The 22,961-nt window shown below is 45.4% G+C and overlaps 1 protein-coding gene across 1 annotated transcript in view; it reads left to right on the forward strand.

Moving 5' to 3' along the window:
• The window catches only part of LOC143001890 (protocadherin-15-like), a 60,307-nt gene that overhangs the window by 31,664 nt on the left and 5,682 nt on the right, over positions 1 to 22,961 (forward strand). The window contains 11 exon segments of the mRNA XM_076151732.1: positions 2,397 to 2,516; positions 2,625 to 2,810; positions 3,412 to 3,654; positions 3,748 to 3,864; positions 6,029 to 6,169; positions 7,399 to 7,511; positions 15,909 to 16,018; positions 16,385 to 16,525; positions 19,044 to 19,171; positions 21,410 to 21,640; positions 21,852 to 21,940. Coding sequence (XP_076007847.1) covers positions 2,397 to 2,516; positions 2,625 to 2,810; positions 3,412 to 3,654; positions 3,748 to 3,864; positions 6,029 to 6,169; positions 7,399 to 7,511; positions 15,909 to 16,018; positions 16,385 to 16,525; positions 19,044 to 19,171; positions 21,410 to 21,640; positions 21,852 to 21,940 — 1,619 coding nt within the window.

A 22,961-nucleotide genomic window follows, 5' to 3' on the forward strand; every position in this document is an offset into this window, starting at 1 on the left:
GGGTGTAATTACGCCGGTGTGAGATAGACAGACAGAGAGAGTGCAACAAAAGAAATAAAGGGAGGCAAAAACTGGTGAGAGAGGATGAAGAAGATGCTGGACAGACATGAGTTCAGCATCAGGACCAGTATTCCTGTCTTCTGTTTAACATCTAAAATTCATTGCATATTTGGAGCAGCTATTTGTTCAGCTACTTTAATGGACTCGTAAACTCAACTCGGGCCCTTTTTAGTGATTATTTTGTGTGTGTTTTGTGTGCGTGTGCAGAGCGCTGTACACACACACACACAGCAGGAGTTTGTTTAAGTTTGTTGTCTTTTGGCCACGGGCTGCTCAGTACTCAGACACCTCCTTTTAAAATTTGAGGGCGTGCATGTGTAGCTGTGTACTGCTTATGTGCATATACGAACACACACTCACACTCATACACAACCTCTTTACGCCCTCCTCCTGCTCCCTCCAACACATATTTCTCTTTCATCTCATTTCGACCCCTCTTCCAAACACCCGTACTTGATACTCCTTTAAACCTTCGGCAGCGTTTTGCAGATAGCGATGAACCCCTGAATACAAATCACAAGGGGAGTTCATTCTTTCTCTCTTACAGCTAACAAACACTCGCAAGGCAGCTCCTAATTATAAGTCAGTGTGAGACCAGATGAAACTTTAATGATCCCCCCCAAAATTGGAGGGGGAAACTGGCGAGAGTTGGTCGTGATGCAGTAGAGCAGAGAAAATAGACCCCAGTAATGCAGGTTAGAGATGAATGTGTAGAAGGGATCAGACTGCTTTTGTTTACTTTACAAAGATATAGTGCACATATACTATTAAAGAAGTGTTCACAAATGTCCCAGCATGCATTGCAGTGTGCTGAGAAGAAGCAAGTCAGTCCCCAACTCCCACCCGCATCCCTGCAAGAAGATAATAACTTCAGTTCAGCTCCAGCCTGCAGCTCCTGACCGCCGCCTTTGTTTTCCCTCATCTGTAAATATTCTGCATAATGGTATCATTTGGTGATACGCCTCCAGAGAGAGCGAGCGCTGTAGTATCTCTAATATCTGATTTAATATCCCAGTATCCCTGTAATATTCCACATAAATCTGCCCCACTGAAAGCGATCATGCGTGGATTGATCACAAAATGCAATCAGTGACGACCAATTAACAATTAAATCTTCATCGGCAATGTCAAAATGATTTCCCTTTCTTACTATCTGATACGCGCTGAGCAGAATGATGATGTCGCCGATGTCATTTCAATTAAAATCCCGTTCTGAGCTTGTAAACTCCGAGTTGTGAAATATCAGCAGCGCGGCGGTGCTGGGGAGGAATACACAGAATGTTAAGTGTATCAATTAACTGACAACACGGTTGGTTGTTGTTGTGCGCACGTGTGTGTTATTCCCTGATCACACATGCTTTGATATGCGGGATAATAAGAGAGAATCACAGTAAATTATTGATCTCTTAAGCGAGATATTGTTTTTGCTAGTGTCACTTCAGAGACTCTGTAACTATCATCCATCCACAGAAGCAGAAACACACACACACATACTTATGCTGCACACACACGCACACATTTAATATTTTCAGTGCTCTGCTCCTTTACTCTCTTCTCATCTATTCTAATGTCAACTGAGGGGTGATTGGATGGGATAACACACTCAGCAGAGTGAAAGGAACGCTGGCTGGCAATATGTCACCTCCTCAGTCTCCTTTTATTATTTCAAAGTAGAGGAGACGTGTGTGTGTGTGTGTGTGTGTGTGAGTGTGAGTGTGAGTGAGAGTGTGTGTGTAGTCCTTAAATACAGGAAGAAAGTCAAATTAAAGAAGTGGAACGAAGACACTGTAACTTTTTTGAGTGATAATTGAAACCAGTGTCTCATTAAGTCGGGAAAGGTTGAACAATCACTACCAGAAGGGAGGAAGAATTTACTGCATTTGATGACATATAGCGCTGGGGTTTAACAGTAAAGGGTTACAGGTTCAGAGAGAGGACGAGGTTATGATAATAATACATTGTAGAGTCTGGAAAAAGCAAAGCAGAGTGATCCATAAAGCCAGGAAACAGGAGCTGAAAAGTTTGAGTCATCGCTGTCTCTCAAACACACACACACACACACACACACACACACACACACACACACACACACACACACACACACACACACACACACACACACACACTTCCTTTCAGATGCCATTAAGTGGTTTAATAATGTTGAGAAATCACATTTCACACACTCACATTTATCTTGATTTGAATGAAGCTTCTCTTTTCCTTAAGTGAGCGATTTGGCTCCACAGGCAGACTGATGACTTGCATGCGTGTCAATAAGGCTGATTGGAAGTGCTTGTTGTTTATGCTCTGTGTGTGTGTGTGTTTGTGATCTCCAGGCCACAGACGTAGACTTGGGGCCAAGCGGTCAGGTCCATTATCGGCTTGTCAACCACCAGGACCTGTTCTCCATCAATGCCAGCGGGGCCATCAGCACCTCTGTTTCACTGGACAGAGAGGTCAGCAGGGTCGTTTGGTCGATTGGTTCAAGTCTCTAATAAATGTCATTGCATGTTTAAAACGCAGCGCTAAAGGACTGACTGACTGTTAATGTCTGTCACCCAAAGGTCAAAGGTCACTACGATCTGGTGGTGGAAGCGTGGGACGGCGCCGCGGACCCCCGGCGTTCCCGCATAACGCTGTCCATCACCGTTCTGGACGTGGACGACAACAGCCCGGTGTTCACCCAGCAGGCGTACAGCGTGGAGCTGCCTGAAAACAGTCCTAAGGACACGCCCATACTGAGAGTCCAGGTGAGCGAGAGAAATACGGAGGGAATACAGAACAAAACTGTTCGGGAAACCTTGATAAGTTTCAAATTAAAAGTATATAAGAGAGTCAAACACTTGAACAAGCTGTTTGAATCTTAAGTCTTGGTGCTATATTTTCCCCAGGTCAAATCCACAGACCTGTATTCCATTTTCCAGTCAACTTTCCCCTTTAAGTCCAGTCAGACGAAATTTATTTAAAAATGACAAAACTGGTGTGTTATTACTCCCCAGTTGGCAGTGGAAAGTGTGAATTTCCAGTTTGCCAGATAGCGTGCCAATTGCAAACGATTGCAAAATGGGTAAAAAGGGGAAGCAATATTTCCTTGCAGCTGCAAACAGTGAAAGTGGTCGCAGAAGGAGAGGTAAGATACGGACCACCAGCCGGAATACAAAGGTCACGACCGCCGGCGAATCCAGACACGCCGCCTCGACACAGGAATGAGAATACGACGGAGCGTTCAGAGCATCGGGACATGTAGCTCACCATAAAATCCACCTGGCAATGATGTTCTCACTCTCCTTCTCCCTCTCTCTCTCTCTCTCTCTCTCTCTCTCTCTCGCTCTCTCTCTCTGTCCCTCCCAGGCGACGGACGCCGACCTCACTTCCAATCTGACGTACCGGATCAGAGCCGATCAGGGGTCAGGAGGTCGAGAGGTCTTGCGGCTGTTCCGCATCGACCCAGCGACAGGAGAGCTCTCGGTGCGGAAGGTTCTGGACTACGAGGCCCTGACCCAAGTGGAAGCCACGTACACATTCATCGTGGAGGCGCTGGACTCAGAGGGAACCATGCCGCCCGGGCTTGCCACTGTCACAATCAAAATAATGGTGTGTGTGTGTGTGTGTGTCTCATCTTCGAGAGAGAGAGAGAGAATTTCAAGGGTAAAGCAAAGCTGTCTCTGTGTGTGTGTGTGTCTCCAGGACATGAATGACTTTTCTCCGGTGTTCAGCCGGGCGGTGTACCGAGGAATGGTTGCACCCAACGCCATCAAGGGAACCATCGTTACCACGGTGATGGCTAACGACTCCGACCCCGCTGTGAGTGTTTCCGACTGTCGCTATTCACTCAAACTGTGTTTTCTCCAGCAGTCTGCCTCTCTGTGAGAATGATGCAACATAATGATCCTTGGCTCCCGTGTGCAATTTGTATACGCCTGCACTTCTTCCTCCCCCGTAGAGCTGTTTTTTCAGTTTTCTTCTACCCCAATGCAGCAATAAGCGAAACCTCAAAAGTGCTTTTAACGCCAAGTGTCTTTGTACCACAGGTGACTTTACACGGCTCGCAATAAAGTGAGGCCTGCGTCACTTAGTGGGCCGTTGTGAGCCATTAGAAAGTCAGCAGCAGAGCAGTGAACTCCCGGATTAAAAGGTTATAAAGTACTTCCAGCAGGGCCTGAATGCAGCACGAAACCAGCCTGCGTGGATGTGCTGAGTCACACGCAGTCATTTGTTTAGATGCTGATATGAACTGTAATCGCTCTGTGCAAAGCTGTTCACTATTAATGTTTCAGCTTAACACCTCCTTAAGACTCCTTCATCCTTTGACTAATGCGTTGGCTGCCTTCCTACATGGAGAATTAAAGCTTTAAGGATCAATCTGTAGCCTTTGGGATCAGAAAACTAAGGTTTCACTGTCTCGCCTGTGTGTGTTAAAGCTCAAACAAGCAAATGTATCCAAGTGCAAGTTTCATTCATATCCTTCACGCCCCAAAGTGTTTCTCAAAAAGGAGAACCGACACCATTCCATGAAAGCTTATGTGGGGACTTTGAAGCAGCACTCACGACTGCCGCACCTCCACAAAAGCTCGTTCCTCTTCCAGGAGAGACTATTGGGAGACAAAGAGCATCTATTTACCCCTCTAATTAGATAATGGTCTGCAGTGGGGTCGCTGAATCATTCACGAGTCTGAAAGGAAACCCGACCTTAGATACCGTTACAATCACAATGACTCACGGCTTCTCATTGTCTCGTTGTGTTTGGATGCACTGGGACAGGGTTCTTCTTCTGTGTTTGATGCTTTGCTGGTGTTAGATTTTGCACCCACGGCTGCTGAGATCAGGGCTTCAAGTTCCAGTTTGGGAACATCTTGAGCTGGCTCGTGCTTATGGAATGACTTTTGATGTTATTTCCAAATCTCCTTTTAAATAACAGATTCTCTAATCAGTTAATTGACTCTCGTGGCTCACAGTTTCAATGGTGATTGTTAAAGCACACTGGTACTGTCGTGTTCCTATGTTTTTGGTTGAAACATTTCTTGTTTTATTTTGTAGGAGTCTCTGTTGTTGTGTTTGTGTTGTGGCTTCCTGAACTTGTGTTTCTTAACTGGCGTTACTTGAATGTTGCCACCTGTATGATTGTCCTCACCTGTTGTTATCAACCCTGGATCTATTCAGTCTGCGTCTTTCCCGCACCTCTTGTTGGTTCACCCTGGTTGTTTTCAGCTAAGTCTGATAAATCCTCTTTCGCCCTCTTGATCTGCGTTTTCTCTCCTTATCCTCATTTGTCTTCTTGTTTGTTTGAGTTCTGCAAAGTTTATGCCTACTTCTTTGTATTTAACATGATAAGTTTATTGCTTTCTTGCTCAGTGTGAGTTGTCTTTAGTTTACCCTTATTCCCTGAGCATTATTTAGCTCCAGTATTTGTTACTTTAGTTACCCTGCTTTAGTCCTTTGCCTTATATAAATATCTGACTTGTGTTTCTTGTTTCCATCTTTGAGTCCTTCCCCTCCTAACACTCTATCTGGCTAGACAGCTCTCTCTGTCTCTCTGTCTCTCTCTCTCTGGCCAGTATCATAACAGGGACGTATTTCAACCAGCAGTATGAAACACAAAAGGGGAGGATTTTATGTATTTTGTGATATTTTGCATCATCTTGGTCGGTGCCCTCTTTGCAGTGTGCTCTTTATAAATCACACTTGAAAGGTTAATTCATTTAGAGGGTCTAAATCTCATTTATCTGCTGTGTGTGTGGAGGAGGCAGTGCTGCACTTTTAACTGCTTCATAATTATTTAGAGAGGGCCACTCTGTTTGACATTTGGGGCCCAATGCTAATAGCTTTGGATAACCTTAAACGGTCATTACGCTACCCTGAGCTTTGATTTTAAGGCTCCCACAAAAAAAAGGTCCAAGTTTGACCCTAATGCAACATTCATCTAAATTTGTCCCCGTAACCGTAAAGCATCTGCTCCTTTCCCTGACAGAGCACGCTGGCAGCTTTAGTGCGCTACAGAGTGGACCAGGAGGCGTTTCCATACTCTGCCAGTATATTTGATGTGGAGGAGCAGACGGGGAATGTGGTTACCAGAGTCAATCTCAATGAGGAGCCCAACCTCATGTTCAGCGTAAGTATATACACACACATATACACGCACACAGCAGTTAGATGGAATTCCTCTCATGCAGACTTCTAAACAGGGAGCTATTTTAAATCTCTGCTTCTTTAAACATAACACAAACACCTGCAATGGAAGGACACAGCAGCAAAGGACGATGGAAAGATCAGGTGTTAATGTATGTGGTGCATTAAATATAACTGAGTCTGTATTTCAAATGTAATCACCACATGCTGCGTTGTATCTACTTTATGTATTCCCAATCAATGAAATGGATCTCTTCTATACCATACATCCATTGGGGATGTTGCTTGATCCATCCCAACGTTAACAGAGAGGAAAATCCCCTTAGTGTTTGGATCTGTGTTCTAGCGGGAGGGAGGAGGTCGGTCATTGATGATTAATTTGATCAGGATGTCCGGATTATGTGTGGCTGTGTGTAGCCTTTGTGTACACAGAGGTGTGTTTGCCAAGAGCACTTGTATAAATCCCTATTCCCAGTACATAGTGTCTGGCAGCAGTTTATTGGTTTGCAGACGGCCTTTTTCCCAGCAGTGCCCCACATTTGGGCCTTGGGCAAAGCTAATTTCATCTTTTTATTGAGGTTTAATTAACACAACAACGATTCCGCATCTTGGAAAGATATCCCTCATGGGACTCGCTCTGCCGCACTTGCTCCCAATAACTCAAATATAATGGATCGGTTGGAAAATGGGCCGCAATTTAGGGATTATGAACGAGGGTCTGTGCAATTTCAGGGTGCATGTATGTTTGTTCCAGGAGCTCAATCACGATGCAGCTGGAGCAAAGGAGCACAGATTTGTTTTAGTGCGGGTTTGTTTGTTTTCTGCACATTAAAACGTTGCAAAGACATTTAAATGAAAAAAGGAATCGTGGGAATCTGCAAGATGTGTTAGCTTGAAGTTAACCAGCAGCCAGACTTTGCAGACGACGGACCACGAGGGAATGTGTAGCGCTGGAAATGAGGTCACGCTAAGCATTCCTTAGCTAAATAAAGGGTAATAAATACAATATCATCATTAGGATTCCGTGGGGTCTGATTAACAGTGGATACCTCCCAATTAAACACAGAGGAAAGGCTAAGGAGGCAACATTAGGCTCACCACAGGGATCCCATTAACATTTAAAAGTATTGTTTCGGAAATGTTTAAGGTCTATTTTTGCCTGTCGTGACCTGAGCGCCATCGATTTACTTGTCCGTCTCTCTCTCCCTACAGCTGGTGGTGGTGGCCTACGACGGCGGCGAGCCTGTGAAGAAGAACACGACGCTGGTAGTGATCACGGTCCTGCAGCCGTCTGTCATTCCCATCTTTACTCAGGAAGAATACAGGTACACACACACACACAAAAATGGGAATGCCGCCATTCATTTGTTGCAGAACAAATCCCTACGGGGATCGAATAGGCATTCATCTCAGTTTTACACATTCCACCAAACAACAAAACAAATAACCATCCAGAGAGCTTGGACGGCGCCCAGCTAGCGCGCCTGACGGGAGACAAAGGATTTGTTTTTCATCTGCCGAAATAAACGAAACAGCATAGTACAGATTGAAAATGTCTTAATGGGACAACTAATGTTTCCATTAAAAATGTATGGAAGCCTGAGTGTAGTGCAGAAACAAGTTATCGTCAGCTGGGTTGTTGTGTTGTTGGTGGTGTTGCACACTGTTTCAGTGCGATTCCATATAAATGAACAAAGTGGGTGAATTTTGCATATACACACACATAACCATACACACACACTGTCTCTGTACTTGGAAAGAAGAGCCACACATTCAACCAAAACATGTCATCTTTTACTGTAGTACACACACACACGTACACGCGAGTGCTCTCTGCCGTCGCCGTTATAAGTCTTCCTGATCGTCTTTAGTTTTATGAGGTCAGCAGGTTGGCGCAGGTTTTCCCTCTTGTGATTGGTTGGGCACGCAAAGATGCAGGCGGCGGGTCAGATGAGAAATTGGGCCGTAATCTTGCAGCTATTATCTCCATCGCGCTCTGTCTGTCACTCTCTCTATCATCCTTCTTTCCTCTCTCTCTCTCTCTCTCTCTCCCTGGCCCGACCCCGCCGCGCCGCTGTCGTTCTTTATCTTGATATATAGCCGTGTCCTCCTCACCGTACAGTATTGGGTCTAATTTCCTCTGTTAATGGCTTTTTGCTCCGTCCCGCCACCGTCACGTTGACATTGGAGCGGATGAATTGCTCTGGCTGCTCTGTGCTGCTCCGTTGGCTTGTTTTTATTTGGTCTGTCAGGCACTATCTCAGACGCCTCAGATCAGATTTAGATGAAAACCGCGGGGGAGATAACGCCACGACTCAGCGCCGGGCGTCGGCAAACATGCTGACTCATTTCAAGTGGGGCTGCTAATGTCTCTGCTCCCAGACAAAGTGACCCGTTTGTAGAAATGGTTCAGAGAAAAAACGACAATGTGCAGAATGATACAATTACTCGTTTTATTTTGGTAGTATTTCATCTCTCTTGGGACTTTTATGTCAAATCCTTTCAAAATGGCGTTTTGTAGCCTTTTTCCTTGGCTCCTTTCGCTTATCTGTTCTGTCTTAGTCACTCAGCCGTCTCAGATTTCAGAAAGGAGAGGCGTAGCTGCGCAGCCATTTCAGTCGCTTATATATGGATCTTTGTTGTTGTTTTTGTTGTCCATCGAGCGTCATTAGCCACATGCTAATGGGGCTGTTTTGGGGGTAATTGCGATTTAGGCTCACTAACTATAAGATACAATGAATATGAATCAATTCTTCCGGCAAAATAGTTTATTCGTCCTTATTTCTATGTATGTTATATTTTACATTAGCCTTAGTTTTGTTTTCCTCTTATTTTTCTGCAGCTAATTCCGCAGCAGTTTTCAAAATCAATTATCCGGGCTTTGTTAAATTGAGGCTAATGATTGTATCTGCGTGGGTTTAAGAGCTCGTTAATGTGGCTAAATTTTTTTCAGTGGGGTTGTTTTTATAACCATTCGCAATGGCTGAATCACCAATATTCATGTGTGTGGTGTGTGCTGGCTCTCTACATTTGAGCTCTAGATGACGTGGGGAAATAGGACAAAATGTAGCAGGACTGTTACATTTTGTACGCTTATTTCCCGCTGATTCAGCATCTGTTTTGTTCTGAAAGATTGACTTATAGGTGATATGTTGCATCATAAAAGTTGCTCATGGACCTGCGTGTAAGATTAGACGTAGCAAACTAAAACGAGACGTAATGAGGTGTTGGTGCTGACGCTGCAGATCTGCCACAGGGCAGCACGGGACGGTCATGCTCAAACGCACAACGGCCGAGGACTCGTCAGGGAATTATTCTAATGCTGGCACCCGCCACCGATCCACAGGTGTTCCAATTCCGCCAACCCACAGGGACACGAACACCCCACTGAAAAGATGTCGGCACGTCACTGTTGTTTGATTTTTGTGCGACGTTAAAGTGAAACAATGGCTTTAATCATCTAGAATTGACCTGTTTTCATCGTGTTAAAGTGGTGACTCTCAATCTCACCACACCAGCGATAGATTGGGTTGTACTGAAATGAAAAGGACAAGAAATTTTAACCTTTTAAAAATTAAATCGAGTCATTGCACGTTCCAGTTTGGGAACCACTTCATATCTCTCTCTCTGTCTCTCTCCTTCTCTCTCTCCCCTCCTCTCTCTCTCTCTCTCTCTCTCTCTCTCTCTCTCTCTCTCTCTCTCTCTCTCTCTCTCTCTCTCTCTCTCTCTCTCTCCCTCGTTCTTGTGTGTGTGTGGAAATGTCCTTGCACCTGCAGCATTAGTATGCAGTCACCGTACCGCACACATGCATACTTATGTGCACCCAGTGGCAATTATCAGCGTGCGGTTAAGCGCTCAGAAACAAAATATTTCAAAAGATTATTGAAAGCTACTTATTCCTCCCACCACTTTCCTCGCTTACATATGCATGTTCAAGTGTGTGTGTGCGTGTGTGTGTGTGTGTGTGTTCATCTGCGCCTCCTCTCCCTCTCTGTTCAGATGCTTCATAGCCTGTTACTTTGTTAATGAATGTTAATTAGGAAGTGGCGACGAGAGTTAAGAAGTGCGACACTTCTAAACATCAAAGCTTTGTTTTTCATCTCAAAACTGTGAGATCAGGATTGCAGCGGTGTTGCTTCGCGTTGCATCACCGCTCGGGTGGAAGGAACAAGCGACACGGCGGCAAGTGATTGAGATAAAAGGCGACCACGTTTATCAGCTGCTTCACACTGACAGTCACAGTGTTCAAGAATCACAAGAGGTCGGCGGGGGGTGGGGTCGCAGGGGTCACAGCTGGGCTGAGTCGCTCGCGTTCAGATATTTCAATTGAAATAAAAGCTCCAGCTCTACAGCCTATTGCCTTGCTCAAGGGCAGCAGGGGCATTAACCATTAAGACACCAATTAGCCAGAAGCCAGTATTTCTAGCAGAGCAGAAGGTGATACAGATAAAAATGTACATATTAAATGTCTTGAACTATGTCAAAAAGAACAAATTGTGCTCTTTTTCCTCTGTAGAGATTCATTTCATGGGGTGTGTTAAACATTAGTAGGTGCAAATTGTAATCTTGCCCTTCTGGAATCCTGTAGTCATTTTCTGATCTAATAGTTAAGTTATTTTGTATTGATGAACATCTTGTGCTCTCACTTAGACTTGGTGAAATGATTGTTGTCCTCCTCTGGCCTCTATACTTCACTGTCTCTTTACCAAGTCAACACTGTTTCATCTCCTTCGTCTTAAGTCCCCGAAGCCCTTAAGCATTTTAACAATGAGATAAATGCGTCCTCCCTGTCACGCGCAAAAACAAGCACATTTGTTCTGCGCCTCTATAAATATATGTGTAACCGCCTCATTGAAGGTTACCTTGTTTTGTTGACGCGCGTAAACAGGCGAGTGCACAATGCGGCGCTGCTGGCAATGTTACGGCTCCGACAACAAAAATAGCAAACAGCCGCCGCCGCCACTGTGGTTATTTATGAGGCGGCTTGCAGCTGGAAGAGGGGAAGAAAGGTGAGAAGGGGAAGTAAGGAAGAAGGATGGGATGAAGTGAGGAGAGGGAGAAGGAGAGAAAGAGAGGTTTAAGTTCAGGTGGCGTAATGGAGAGAAGGAGTGGAAAGGAGAAGAGAAAGTTTGAGAGAAGAAATGTGAGGGAAAGCTGAAAACGGAGAAAATGCTGTTTCACAATTATGGCTGGAACAGACACTGACATGCAAGCAGAATCACACACACACACACACACAACATAGAGAACAGAGGCATCACACAGGACAGAGTGAAGGAGACGGGAGGGGGAAAAACAAGCAGACAAGCACAAGTATAGTGAAATTATTCAAGAGTATGTTGCGATGCCGATGGACACAGAGACACACGCACGCACGCACGCACACAGACAGACAGACAGACAGACAGACAGAAAGACACTGCAGAGGATTCAGAAGGACCTGTTTACAGTCAGTTGTCAGTCAGAAAGATGGACGTCCATACACAGCACTCATCTTTTATGCTGCTGCTGCTATGTGAGTGTGTGTGTGTGTGTGTGTGTGTGTGTGTGTGTGTGTGTGTGTTTTCTCTGTGGCCATTTGCCTCATTTTTGAAAGGCAGGACCCAGCAGATCTCATACACACAGACACACACGTGCATGCATGCATCAAATAACAAACACACGTCATTGCAAATCCAATTTTAAAGCGTGCACAGGTGGTCATTTTGATATCTCAGATAAAAGGGATTACATTCCCGTGTGAGCTTTGTGCTCGAAGGGAGACGCGAGTCATACAAGATTAGTCGCCACTACAATAACCGTATAAGAACAAAACGCGCCTCTCCCACGTCTAACAAACGGGCTTAGTCATGCTGCTACAGCCTAATCCCAGAGTTCAACGTCACAGTGGCGGTGAAGACAAATGAGATTTGAAGGTCGGGGTGACCTCGGCGCGGAGGGTCACGCAGGAAAAGCACCGGGAAAGCCTTCCTCATCTCCTCTAACTGGCTAGATTAGAAATTTAACTTCTTCAGACGGCAAAACCACTGCGGCCATTTTTCCTCAGCAAATCTGCGTTACAGTAAATCTCTACGGAGCGATTTGGAGCGCAGTTGGATTTTTCTTTCAAGCTGCATACTGCTGCATGATCCTAATGAGCAGACTGACATGCATTCATACAGACAGGTGTGTGGGTGTGTGTGTGTGTGTGTGTGTGTGTGTAAATGTGCACAATCCTGCTCTATCGACTCGTGCAAATGTGAGGAGATTTCATTTGTTCTGCTTCCTTATCGGCCTCAGACATTCGACAATTTATCCCGTAGCCATCAAGAAAGAGTCTGAGATGGAGAGAGAGAGAGTGAGAGAGAGAGAGACAGTCATGTCCGCCAAAAATATAATGGAAAGTTGGCAGTTAAGAATCAAGGAAAATCTTTGCCATACTCTACACACACACACACAGAAATCTCTCATTTATATTCAGTGAAACGTAGTCGATATAAATTCATATTAGATTTAAAATTGCCCAAACTAAAACAACATTGTATATTTTAATCCAATTTGAGTCAACAGAGATGTTCTTCTTCGTTGCTTGGACCCGTCTCTGGGTTTTACTGCAGGAGACATTAAACAGGAAGATGTTATCAGCCGGTCGGGCACACACACACATACACACACACACAGACTGCCACCTCCTTTCTGTTCTTACTCTCTCCTCTGTCATCTTCGCTGCAATTGTCTCTCTTTCCTGCCAAACCCCCTTACATGTCTTATCTACTGTCCCGTCTTTCCCACACCGCCTCGCTCCGTCTCTCTTCTTTGCTCCGTCAAGCTTTGCATTCGTGTTGTGTGTTACCAGTTCGACGAGTCCGCTCGCTCGCCCGCACCACTCATTTCAATTCGCTGCGACTAAGCTCAGGCGTAGCCGGTTGACTGACAGCTGACAAGACGTTGTGACAGCGGCATATAGTAAAAAAGGAGAGACGAGCAGCTGGTGACGTGAGTGATTGACACAGCAAGGGAGTGACGAAGAAGGAGTGTGTGTGTGTGTGAGGGTGGGTTGGTGGGTGGGTGGGCGGGTTGGTTGGGGTGTGGGTGTGTGAGAACTGGAATTGCTGAAGTGAGTGAGATGTGGGGACAGGAAGAGGTGTAGAAAATAACTATTCAACCATATGCCTTCATTTTGTTGTTGGATATTGTTTTTGTCATTAGAAAAATTGAGGTTCACCCGGAAAATGCATACAAACTCATGGATGCAGTCAGCAACCGCCTGTTTTCACTCAGTCTGTGCCTTGGTGCTGCAGCAAGGGAGAGTTAGAATGCGTAAATCAAAATGAGAACCTGTGCAGCGTTTCACCTTCACATAACTTCACTTTTAACGGAAAGTGGAATGTTGCGGAAATTGAAACCTTGGCACAAGAAGAAGTGAGTTGGAGAACACCTGCTCGCCCATAAACGCCGTTACCACGCCTAACAGTACTAGAATCAATTGGCAGCCCTCTGAAAGACATGAAGGAATGGGGGAGAGGAGAGGAAGGAGAGAGTAGAAAGGCGAGACGGAACGCACGGTAAATGTTCTCCTTTTGATGATGTCAGAGCAGGTGGATACGGGAGAGGATTGAGCACAGATGATAATACACAAAGAAAAGAGAGAGAGAGAAGATGAATGGAAGCCAAGTGGTGATGGGAGGAAGGACGAAGAATAAAGACGAGGAGGGGAGACTGTGGGTCGTAAAGAAAGGAGGTGTAAAGAGAGAGAACGTAATGAGTGAGATAGAGAGAATGAATGACAGTGGTTGAGAGAGAGGGGGGGGCATTGCCACCATCTATCACTATCCTCATTATTCTGTCTTCTCCCTCACAAAGAACGGCTACCGCCTATCTAGGTTTGTGTGTCGGTATACATACGGCCATATCCTGCATTCAATCAGAACTTCAGCCTCAATCCTGTGGGTGTGTGTGTGTGTGTGCGTGTGTGTGTGTGTGTGCGTGCTTATCAGTCACAGCCCAGCTTGCAGTAGTTAGAACAGGGACGATTAGAGAGCTCACAGGGGGTTTACTTGGGAGATAATGAGGTGTATGTGTGTGAAGATGTATATGTGTAGGGAGTCCCTGCGTTTGGCCACAAATGCATTTTGTCGTGTGTGTGTGTGTGCTTTGATGGAGGGGGGCCGGCGGTGGAGAGAGCAGATAGGGATGATGGAGTTCGGGATGGAGAGAGTGAGAGTGGAGAGATTTTGGTAGAGAAGCTCAGTCTCAATATCGACCAGAGAAGTTGTGATCGCTAACAGGAAGCTGTTTGGAGCGGCGGACAGGCAGCAGATGCCGGAGGGGAGGATTCTCCAAATGGAGGCTTCTTTCATGTTTGCATGTCGAGCTGCTCGGGCAGAGCAGGTGGTTAGAGAACCGTCTGACTGCACTGTAGGTCCACACAACAAACACCCACACACTGTCTCTCTCTCTCTCTCTCTCTCTCTCTCTCTCTCTCTCTCTCTCTCCATCCCTCGCTCCTGCACTCATCAGATTGTGATTACTCTGTAGCCGAGCCAGTTGGTCGTCGCCTGTGTTATACTGTTTAGCCAGCTGTGACTGTTGGCCTAATGACGGAGCTGCGTTTGTTTAATGAAGTGAAATCTGCTGGAGGTTTGAGCGTTGCCAGATTTGAATCTGTCGGGTTTGTGAGCAGGGAGAAATGCCCACAAAGTGTTTGACTAGGCCCTCTGAAAGCTGTTAAAGTCCACTGTTTGGATTGGACCACTGATGGGGGAGACCTGCTGTTCGAACTTTAGATTAAGAAGAAACACCACACAGTTTTTATGGTAACACATTTTAACCCAATGATGTTTTGATTAAGATCAAACATTTTCCTTGCTTGAATCTTGCTCAAGGCCATTAATCCATCACCATGAGCAACTCACTGCTTATATTGATCTGTCCAAGCTGTGTTGTACTGTGCTTCTGCAGTACAAACAATAATCTGGCTGGTCAGAATTCAGAAAGCATCTGCATCATGAAGAAGATGAAGAATTTCATCACTCCACACATGTAAGAGTGTATGAAGAAGAGGAATCGGACTTGTCAGACGTTGGAGATTTCACCAACGCTCCCGCTCGTGCTCACGACTGCATTATTGAAAGCCAATCAAACTTTTCTTCAAAACCTCCCAGAAGTTTGAAAGTAGTGCAAAGTGTTTGTTAAAACATACAGAACTGAACAGGGGAAAGGCGATTCGTGGTGTGGAGGACAAGAGATCAAATCAAAATAAGATAGAAACACAGAAATGCACTGCTGGTTTGATGGAAGAAGTGTTGTGTGTTTGACATCCCTCAGTGAGACTGTGTGTGTGTGTGTGTGTGTGTGTGTGTGTGTGTGTGTGTGTGTGTGTGTGTGTGTGTGTGTGTGTGTGTGTGTGTGTGTGTGTGTGTGTGTGTGTGTGTGTGTGTGTGAGAGATTTCCATAATATTCACCCTCGGTATGCCCCTATGCATTAGCACTGGGCTCTAAAGTTGACCTCACCCTGTGGCCTTGACCTTTCACTGATTTGAAAACAAACCAATCCCGATGGTCCTGACCCCAACTAGCCGGCCAGCATTGATCCAAACCTGGGTTTTGGCTAAAACAAACAAACTGCAGTTATTAAAATGACACCAGCGCCAAGAATCCAGAGGAAACATGATCTTGCTGATAGACGTAACTCTCGGCTGATTTTAATTTGCCAAGTACAAAGACTGCTGATGTGTTCCCAGTTTTCCAGCAGTGAGTGAGGACGCTCCTGTCGGAACCCCCGTGGGAGTCATTCTGGCAGCTGCTGTCAATCAAACCATCATTTACTCCATCATCGAAGGCAACGAGGGAGGTGAGTGAGCGCAAAGCTGCACACTCACGTTGCTGTGCTCAGTTGTTGACGTGTTGACTCCACAGTCTAGCTTAGAGGAATTATCCATGGCGCAATGATTATATGTTATATATGTTGTGTATTAGATAGTAGTAGTTATCAACCCTATGACAATTGGAAGTTTCTGCCATCTTACCAGAGACATAGAGCAGCTTTGGACTCGAGTTTCTCAATAGTTGGCTTGTTGTCTGCCTGTTCTTCGCCACAGTTCGTAAGGTACACGGTGTCCACAGCAGCTCGGGGCTAGAAACTGCCCGTCAGCAGCCGAGGTGCTCGACCCCGCGCTGTTCCTCACTCTCCAACATGCTTCTCTCTCCCGCTCTATAGGAGTGTTTGCATTAAACGAAACAACGGGACTCATTTCCACTGCCAAGACCCTGGACTTCGAGGCCAATGCCAGCTATGTACTGAGGATGGAGGCCGATTCCATGAGGGTGGTGTCCTCCAACCTGCGAGCTCCCTCCAAGAGTAAGTAGACAAGTAGAGGTAGTGAGGTTTCTGGGGGAGGAAGGAAAGGAAATTTGTTGTGTGCAAAAACAAATAAAAGTTCCTGTGAAAGTTCCCACAGTGTGAAAGCTGTGTGCGTGCATGCGTGTGTCTGTTTGTGCGTGTGTGTGTGTGCATGGGTGTGTGTGTGTGTTTGCCACAGTGTGGTATGTGTGTATGAACTCTCCGGCTCTAAGGCTCGACTGAGATTGCAATTTTGACATGAGGTTACATCAGCCACATGAGGAAGATTTTAAATTGTTCCCTCTCTAATCTTGACACACACACGCACACACACATACACACACACTACAGGACAGGCTACAGTGTGTGATGAAGGTTATCTTGTCAGGCTGCGCTCCCCACCAGCTCCAGCTTTCACTTGTATTTCTCTCAGCTGTCTATTAAACGTGTCCGCTGTATCGCTCCCTCACTTGTCGCCATGGAGATGCTCCTTGCTCTCTCTCCCCATTGGCTATCGCCGTGGCAGGGTCTGTCATTACCAGGGGGTGATGAAACAATCTATCGGAAAAATATCCGTCTTCAGCCTCCTGCACATATTCATCTTAACACCACTGGTCAATCAGCGACACCGCCCAGTCTGGGATGAAGCGGTTTGAAATACTGAGTGCGGTTTGGAAGAGCAAAGATCCGATCCCTAATCCATTCACATTAGCAGGTATTGCGGCGTGAATCGTCACAGTGTGTTCCTCGTGGACCAAATTGGTGCAAAATTGGTGTCGGGTCTTTGTGCCGACACCAATACTTACTTTCAGTTTCAACTTTCATTCTTTTCCTTTCCATCATTTCAACTGGAAAATGGGTTTGCCTTTGTCAGATCCACCAAAACAAGCTTTTTTCCCCAGGTTTTTAATTATACAGCTGAAATGAAAATCATTAACTGTAACTACGGCCTCTGCCTCGCCGTCTTCTTGCTCTTCTCCCTCCTCTGCTTCTCTTTTCCCCTCTTTCCAAACATATCTGCTGTTTTGCGTAATTAACATTCAGCCGCCCGGGTTGCTCCTCATTCTTTAATTATGCTGTTTACAACATGCCGTGCTCATTTCATCTAACACCCAAGCGTCTGGGTTTAAGCGTATTAGCGGGATTAAGAACCCCCAAATCATTGTTGTCATTTAGAAATCTCCTTCTTGTTTTGATTTTGCACATGTTAATCTGGATACAAATCAACAGGCGTCTCTTAATCCGGTTTTATAAAGCGAGCGATGTTTGGAGTCGAAAGCAGATATTTTTGGTTTGGTTAGTGGATGCAGATAAGCAGGTTGTTTGCGTCTGCTTTTACTCGTTTGTGTTTTTTTCTTTTTGATTCCTTTCCTTTGTCTTTCTCTGCGGAAAGCGTCTTTAAGATGAGATTGAGTGGTTCGCTATCTTGGGATTTGTTTTTCCTATTTCTGACACATAAGTCAGTCTTTTCAAGAGTGCAGTTCAAAGATGTATTGTGATGCCGTCTTGTGTGGGTGTCAGTCAGGGACGTGAACCCCCTTGCTGCTTTGGACCAGATAACATTCCTTCTCTGTACTGAGCCCCTTCACTGAATATGAATGACGGAGGCTCCCAAGAAGCATGTTTTTGACTATAAGAAACAAGAATAAGAACGCTTGTTTGAAGTAGAAGGCACCTCAACCAAGGCTGACTTGTTCTCCTCCTGATGTACGCTTCCAAGTGCGGTACAACGTAAAAAGTTGGCAGAAAATCTAGTTCAGTCCCAAATGGGCGAGGCTCATATGAATAGTGGATAGACTTTTGGTAGATTTTTATGATTTACAGTTTAAATGAGGTCCTGCTACCAAACAAACACAACCTCAAACATATTTTAGCCAATTTGTGTGTGTTGTGTGTGTGTATCTGCTTTGACTCTTGGCAGATGTGTTCTTCTTGGTGTTTTGGCATTCACAGCAGCGCTTCATTACCTGAAGGTTTTTATGCATATTTGTGTTGAAGAACTGGCACACAGGAAGGAGTCCAGGAAGGAGTCCCCGACACTCCGACCTCAGGGTTGCCTCGGCAGCAGCATCATTACGCAGTCTGAGCTTCAGAATGTGTAAACACCGTTTCGCTCGCTCCTGAAATGTAGCCAATAATCCGCATAGGCCCGTTTTATCTGTGTTAAGCCTTCACACCCCTCCGTCCCTGCGGAGGGGACTGGAGACTTTCCCCATCTTTAATTCCTGGAAATTCAACTCAAAGAATTGGAACGCTACAAGATAATCTACTTAACCTTTAAATGCTCGATTCATCTCGACGAGCGCGTGGTTGTAAATTGTCGGCCTTATTGTTTCTCGATTATCTCCGTCGCTCGACCTTTGGTATTTTTAATGCAGTCTGCGTTTCTTTTCTTGAGTGTGTGTGTGTGTGTGTGAGAGCCAAATTCATTATGGAGCTACTAGGGTTCTTCTGGAGACGTCTCACACATTCGCAGGCACACTTTTTAACTTTTTGCTGATGCCAAATGTATAAAGTGTTTATATTTGTCCTGCAGCCAACACGGCCAGGGTGGTGATCGACGTCAGCGACGAGAACGACCACCCACCAGTGTTCCCCAAGCCCCTCTACCTCGGAGGGGTCGCCGAAGATGCCAAAACTTTCACCTCTGTCATGCAAGTGCAGGTACTAACACACACACACACACAGACACAAACAAACTTTGTGTGTACAAGGCCACGGTACTTAAACTCTGGGAGTGTTTTGTGGCTGTTTTGGGTCCTGGTTTATCTTGCTCTGTTGTGGCTGCGTATATATTTGAAGATGGTCCTTGCTGCTGTAAAGTGCATTGCTGAAGGTCATGTCAGTTTGATGTTTCAAATGTTACATCTTGCTGCCAAATCTAACTCCTTTAACCTTAAAACCTGAAGCTCGGGGAGTGTGTTTGTTTGCGTGTGTTTGTGTGTCCAGCTTTTGGCAGCATTTCATACCACAGTAAACGGCTGGAGCCACTTTATATTACCCATGTGAATCCCAGGGTTAGAAAATGTGGGTCATCTGAGGAGGAGCAGTGTGTTCTAATGAGCCTTGATGCTACAAGAGGCTGTGGCAGCACCTCAGGCCAGAACAGAGTCACATTTTATTACATGTAAGAGCAACCTGAGACTCTTCTGCTTCATTAGAATAGACACAGCGTTGATCAGCAGGAACTAATGGAAGGCAGCGTCACAAGTATCAAATATGTTTTTACTGTCAGACGCTTTTGTTTCAATTTATTTTCCCATTTTGCCGCAGACACGTGCGGCGCATATGAATGAAAAGTCTTTTTGGCCAGAACGACTCGGCAGAAATCTGCTCTAAGACCTGTTGAAGTAGTTTTAATAGACTTGAGGGGAGGAACTAATAGCCTGCTGGCTCCCTGTTGGGAGGAGAGCTGCAGGTCCAAAGGAAGCGATAGGGGAGGGAAAGTGGCGTCCTGCCGAGAGACAAAGTGGACAGACGGAGGAGGGGAGGGGGAAGGTGGGGGGGTTGGAGCGTGTGTGAGCCGCTCTGGATGGATAGACGGAAGGTTTGAATGCCAAGAAAGTTAGACGGTAAGGCATTGAGATGAAGAGTGAGTTCATTGTGGTGTAACTCCATCACATCTGTCTGAAGCACACTTGGGCATCTGCTTGTGTGTGTGTGTTCGAGTGTGTGTCTTCTCACCCCTCTGAGGACACCAGAGCGCAGATATTGATCAGACTGCAGATCCGTCTCACATCTGCAAACATACTCGCCAACCCAATTTGAAAAAATGCAAAAAACATTTAGAAAATACTTTTCCATCACTTTTTAAACCGCATAAACAACGGCAAAGCCTGAGATGTGGAATGTGTCCTCACATGCTCTCCTCCTCCTCCTCCACTGACTCCAATCACCCCAATCAATCTTCTCCTGTGAAGATGCTCCGTCTCAGATGTCCCACTGTAAAGCGGGCACATGTGTGTGGGGGCAGGCGGAGGGGCTGCTTTAACCTTCTTTGGTTCCAAGCTGCTCATTCCCTTTCAGAATATTTGGCTTGAGGGTCAAAATGCAGGAAGGCTTAAAACACTTCCAGCACTTGCAATTGTCATTAATATTGCAACCACAGTAATATGATATATATATTAATATTTATACTCCAATTTATAGCAAACATAGAGTTTTTATATTGTTATATTTTCAGGCAATAGAAAATGGCACAAGTGGTTTATGTTTGTGGCATTTTTGTTTTGCTTAAAACTATTAATGGCAGTTGACTACCACAGGAATATGAAGCAGATCTGTGCATCTAGCTATCCAGTCCTCCTTCCATCCTTTATTTTGACCTCCTTCCTCCTCCTATCTCTCCCACTTGCTGACTCAATACTACGCCCACCTCGGGTTGTTGTTTCCCCCCCCAAACCCGAGTGTGTGATGGTGTCTCGGAGCCAAATCTGTAGTCTATACTTCAGCCCTCCTCGTAAAGAGCCAGCAATAAATCAATGTCAGTCTAGTGTGTGTGTGTGTGTGTGTGTGTGTGTGTGTGTGTGTGTGTGTGCGTGCGCGCTCACGTGCTCGCTTGTGAGAGGTGTGCATGAGTGTGTGAAGGAGGGAGAGGCAGAGGCTTGATAGTTAGCCAGAATGACAAAACAGATGAATGGGCCTGCACACAAGAAGAACCACTTTACCCCCTGCTGTGGGTTTAGAGAACTGCATCACAAGCAAATCATCTCGTAAATCTAATAGGAAACAATATGTTATGCATTTTTTTTTTTTTTTTGGTGATTTGGCCTCATACTCAATTGAATAAATCAATCAAAACAGATCAAAATGAGTCTGAATGTCATGCTGGTGATGCACTAGAACACAACAACCTCAAACATAGATTATATAGTATAAATGTGTACTGTTGTCTTGTCCCAGGCCCTGGATAAAGACACGGGCAACTACAGCGCCATGTTGTACCGCCTAAACATTCAACCCCCTGCCGGCAAAGACTCCAGAGACAGCAAGGACGGCTTCGTCATCGACCCGTACAGCGGCGTGGTGAAGACGGCCATCATGTACCGCAACATGAGGAGGACCTATTTCAAGTTTGAGGTGGTCGCCACGGACAACTACGGTCAAGGGCACAGCAGCAAGGCGGAGATTGTGGTGCGTAAATTTGATTCCTTAACGTTGTCGGCAGTTATTTAATCATTTCTTTTTACGAGTCATTTATGAGCCATTTCAACAAGATGATGTTTAATGCAAATTGGGCAGGATGACCCCACTTCCTTCCATCAAAGTTTATGCTCTTCTCAGAAAGCTTTGAAGTGCCAAAATGTAAGTCATTTAATGGGTTTTCTCTCTCTTTTTTTTGTAGGTGTCAGTCGTGAACCAGTTGGACATGCAAGTCGTCGTCTTAAACGTGCCGCCGACTGTTGTGGAGAAAAACAAAGACCATCTGCTCAGGTAACATCCATCAGGAGCTCCTTTTCTATTTGGACTGACAAAGGGATCGAATCCCGCTGAAGCCAGGTGTCACAAGGGTTAAAGCTGCAGACGTGTGCTCTCATCTCCACATACAGCCCAACATCTTAACAATAGAGCTGATGCTGCTTTGCTTGAACTAGTGACACAACTTAAATAGAGATGTTGTTTCCTGGAACCAGTTGCCCTCATGAAAGACAAAATGGGCCCACGGGAACGAATCCTGTGTTTAAAATGTCTTACAATGTGAGATATATACATTATATTTCCGTGGGAGCCTGAGAAGTCAAAAGTAATTTCACAACATTGTAGATTAAACTCTATTTTAGCGACGCATGTCTCACACAGCCCCAGTGTGTTACCCAGCGCTGCTTTGTTAGATGTTTACAAAGCCATTAATTGATCACGTTCCTCCCGTTAAAAAAAAGAGAGAAGAATTGAAGGCGATTGATTTGCTGTCGTGCCTCACCTCTTGAAGCCTTCAGTAATTACCCGCCGCCACCACCGCCAAATTTTCTCAATTGTTGTGAAAATACAATGTCATTTTGGTATAAATATTGCCATCTTGCCAGGCACACACACACACACACACACACACACACACAGCAGGAGGGCCCTCTGCACCAGTTAACAGTTAGAGAACAACAGTCCTGTCAAGCTGTTAAACTCCATAATGATGTGGTAAAACACTCGCCGCCTGCTTTCTTGCAACCTACACACACACTGGCATACATACACACCCACACACACTTACTTGGTGGAAGCTTTTCCTTCTGTGAGCAGGTGTTTGCAGGGGGACAGGAATCAATACTGCTCAGCGTGACGTCTTCCTAGCTGACAGGATGACAACAGTGTGTGTGTGTGTGTGCGTATGTGTATGGTGTCTGCTTGCCTATGTTCATGCACGTAGGAGGTGGATGTGAGCTTATGGTGCATATTTTCGCCACTTATATAAAAAGATGTGGCCAAGTACATAAGACAGAAATTACAATCAGTAAGGATC

This window comes from Genypterus blacodes, unplaced genomic scaffold (genome assembly GCF_046128005.1).
Source record: "Genypterus blacodes isolate CSIRO-AG114 ecotype Tasmania unplaced genomic scaffold, CSIRO-AGI_Gbla_v1 ptg000055l_1, whole genome shotgun sequence".
In the NCBI taxonomy this organism is placed as follows: Eukaryota; Metazoa; Chordata; class Actinopteri; order Ophidiiformes; family Ophidiidae; genus Genypterus; species Genypterus blacodes.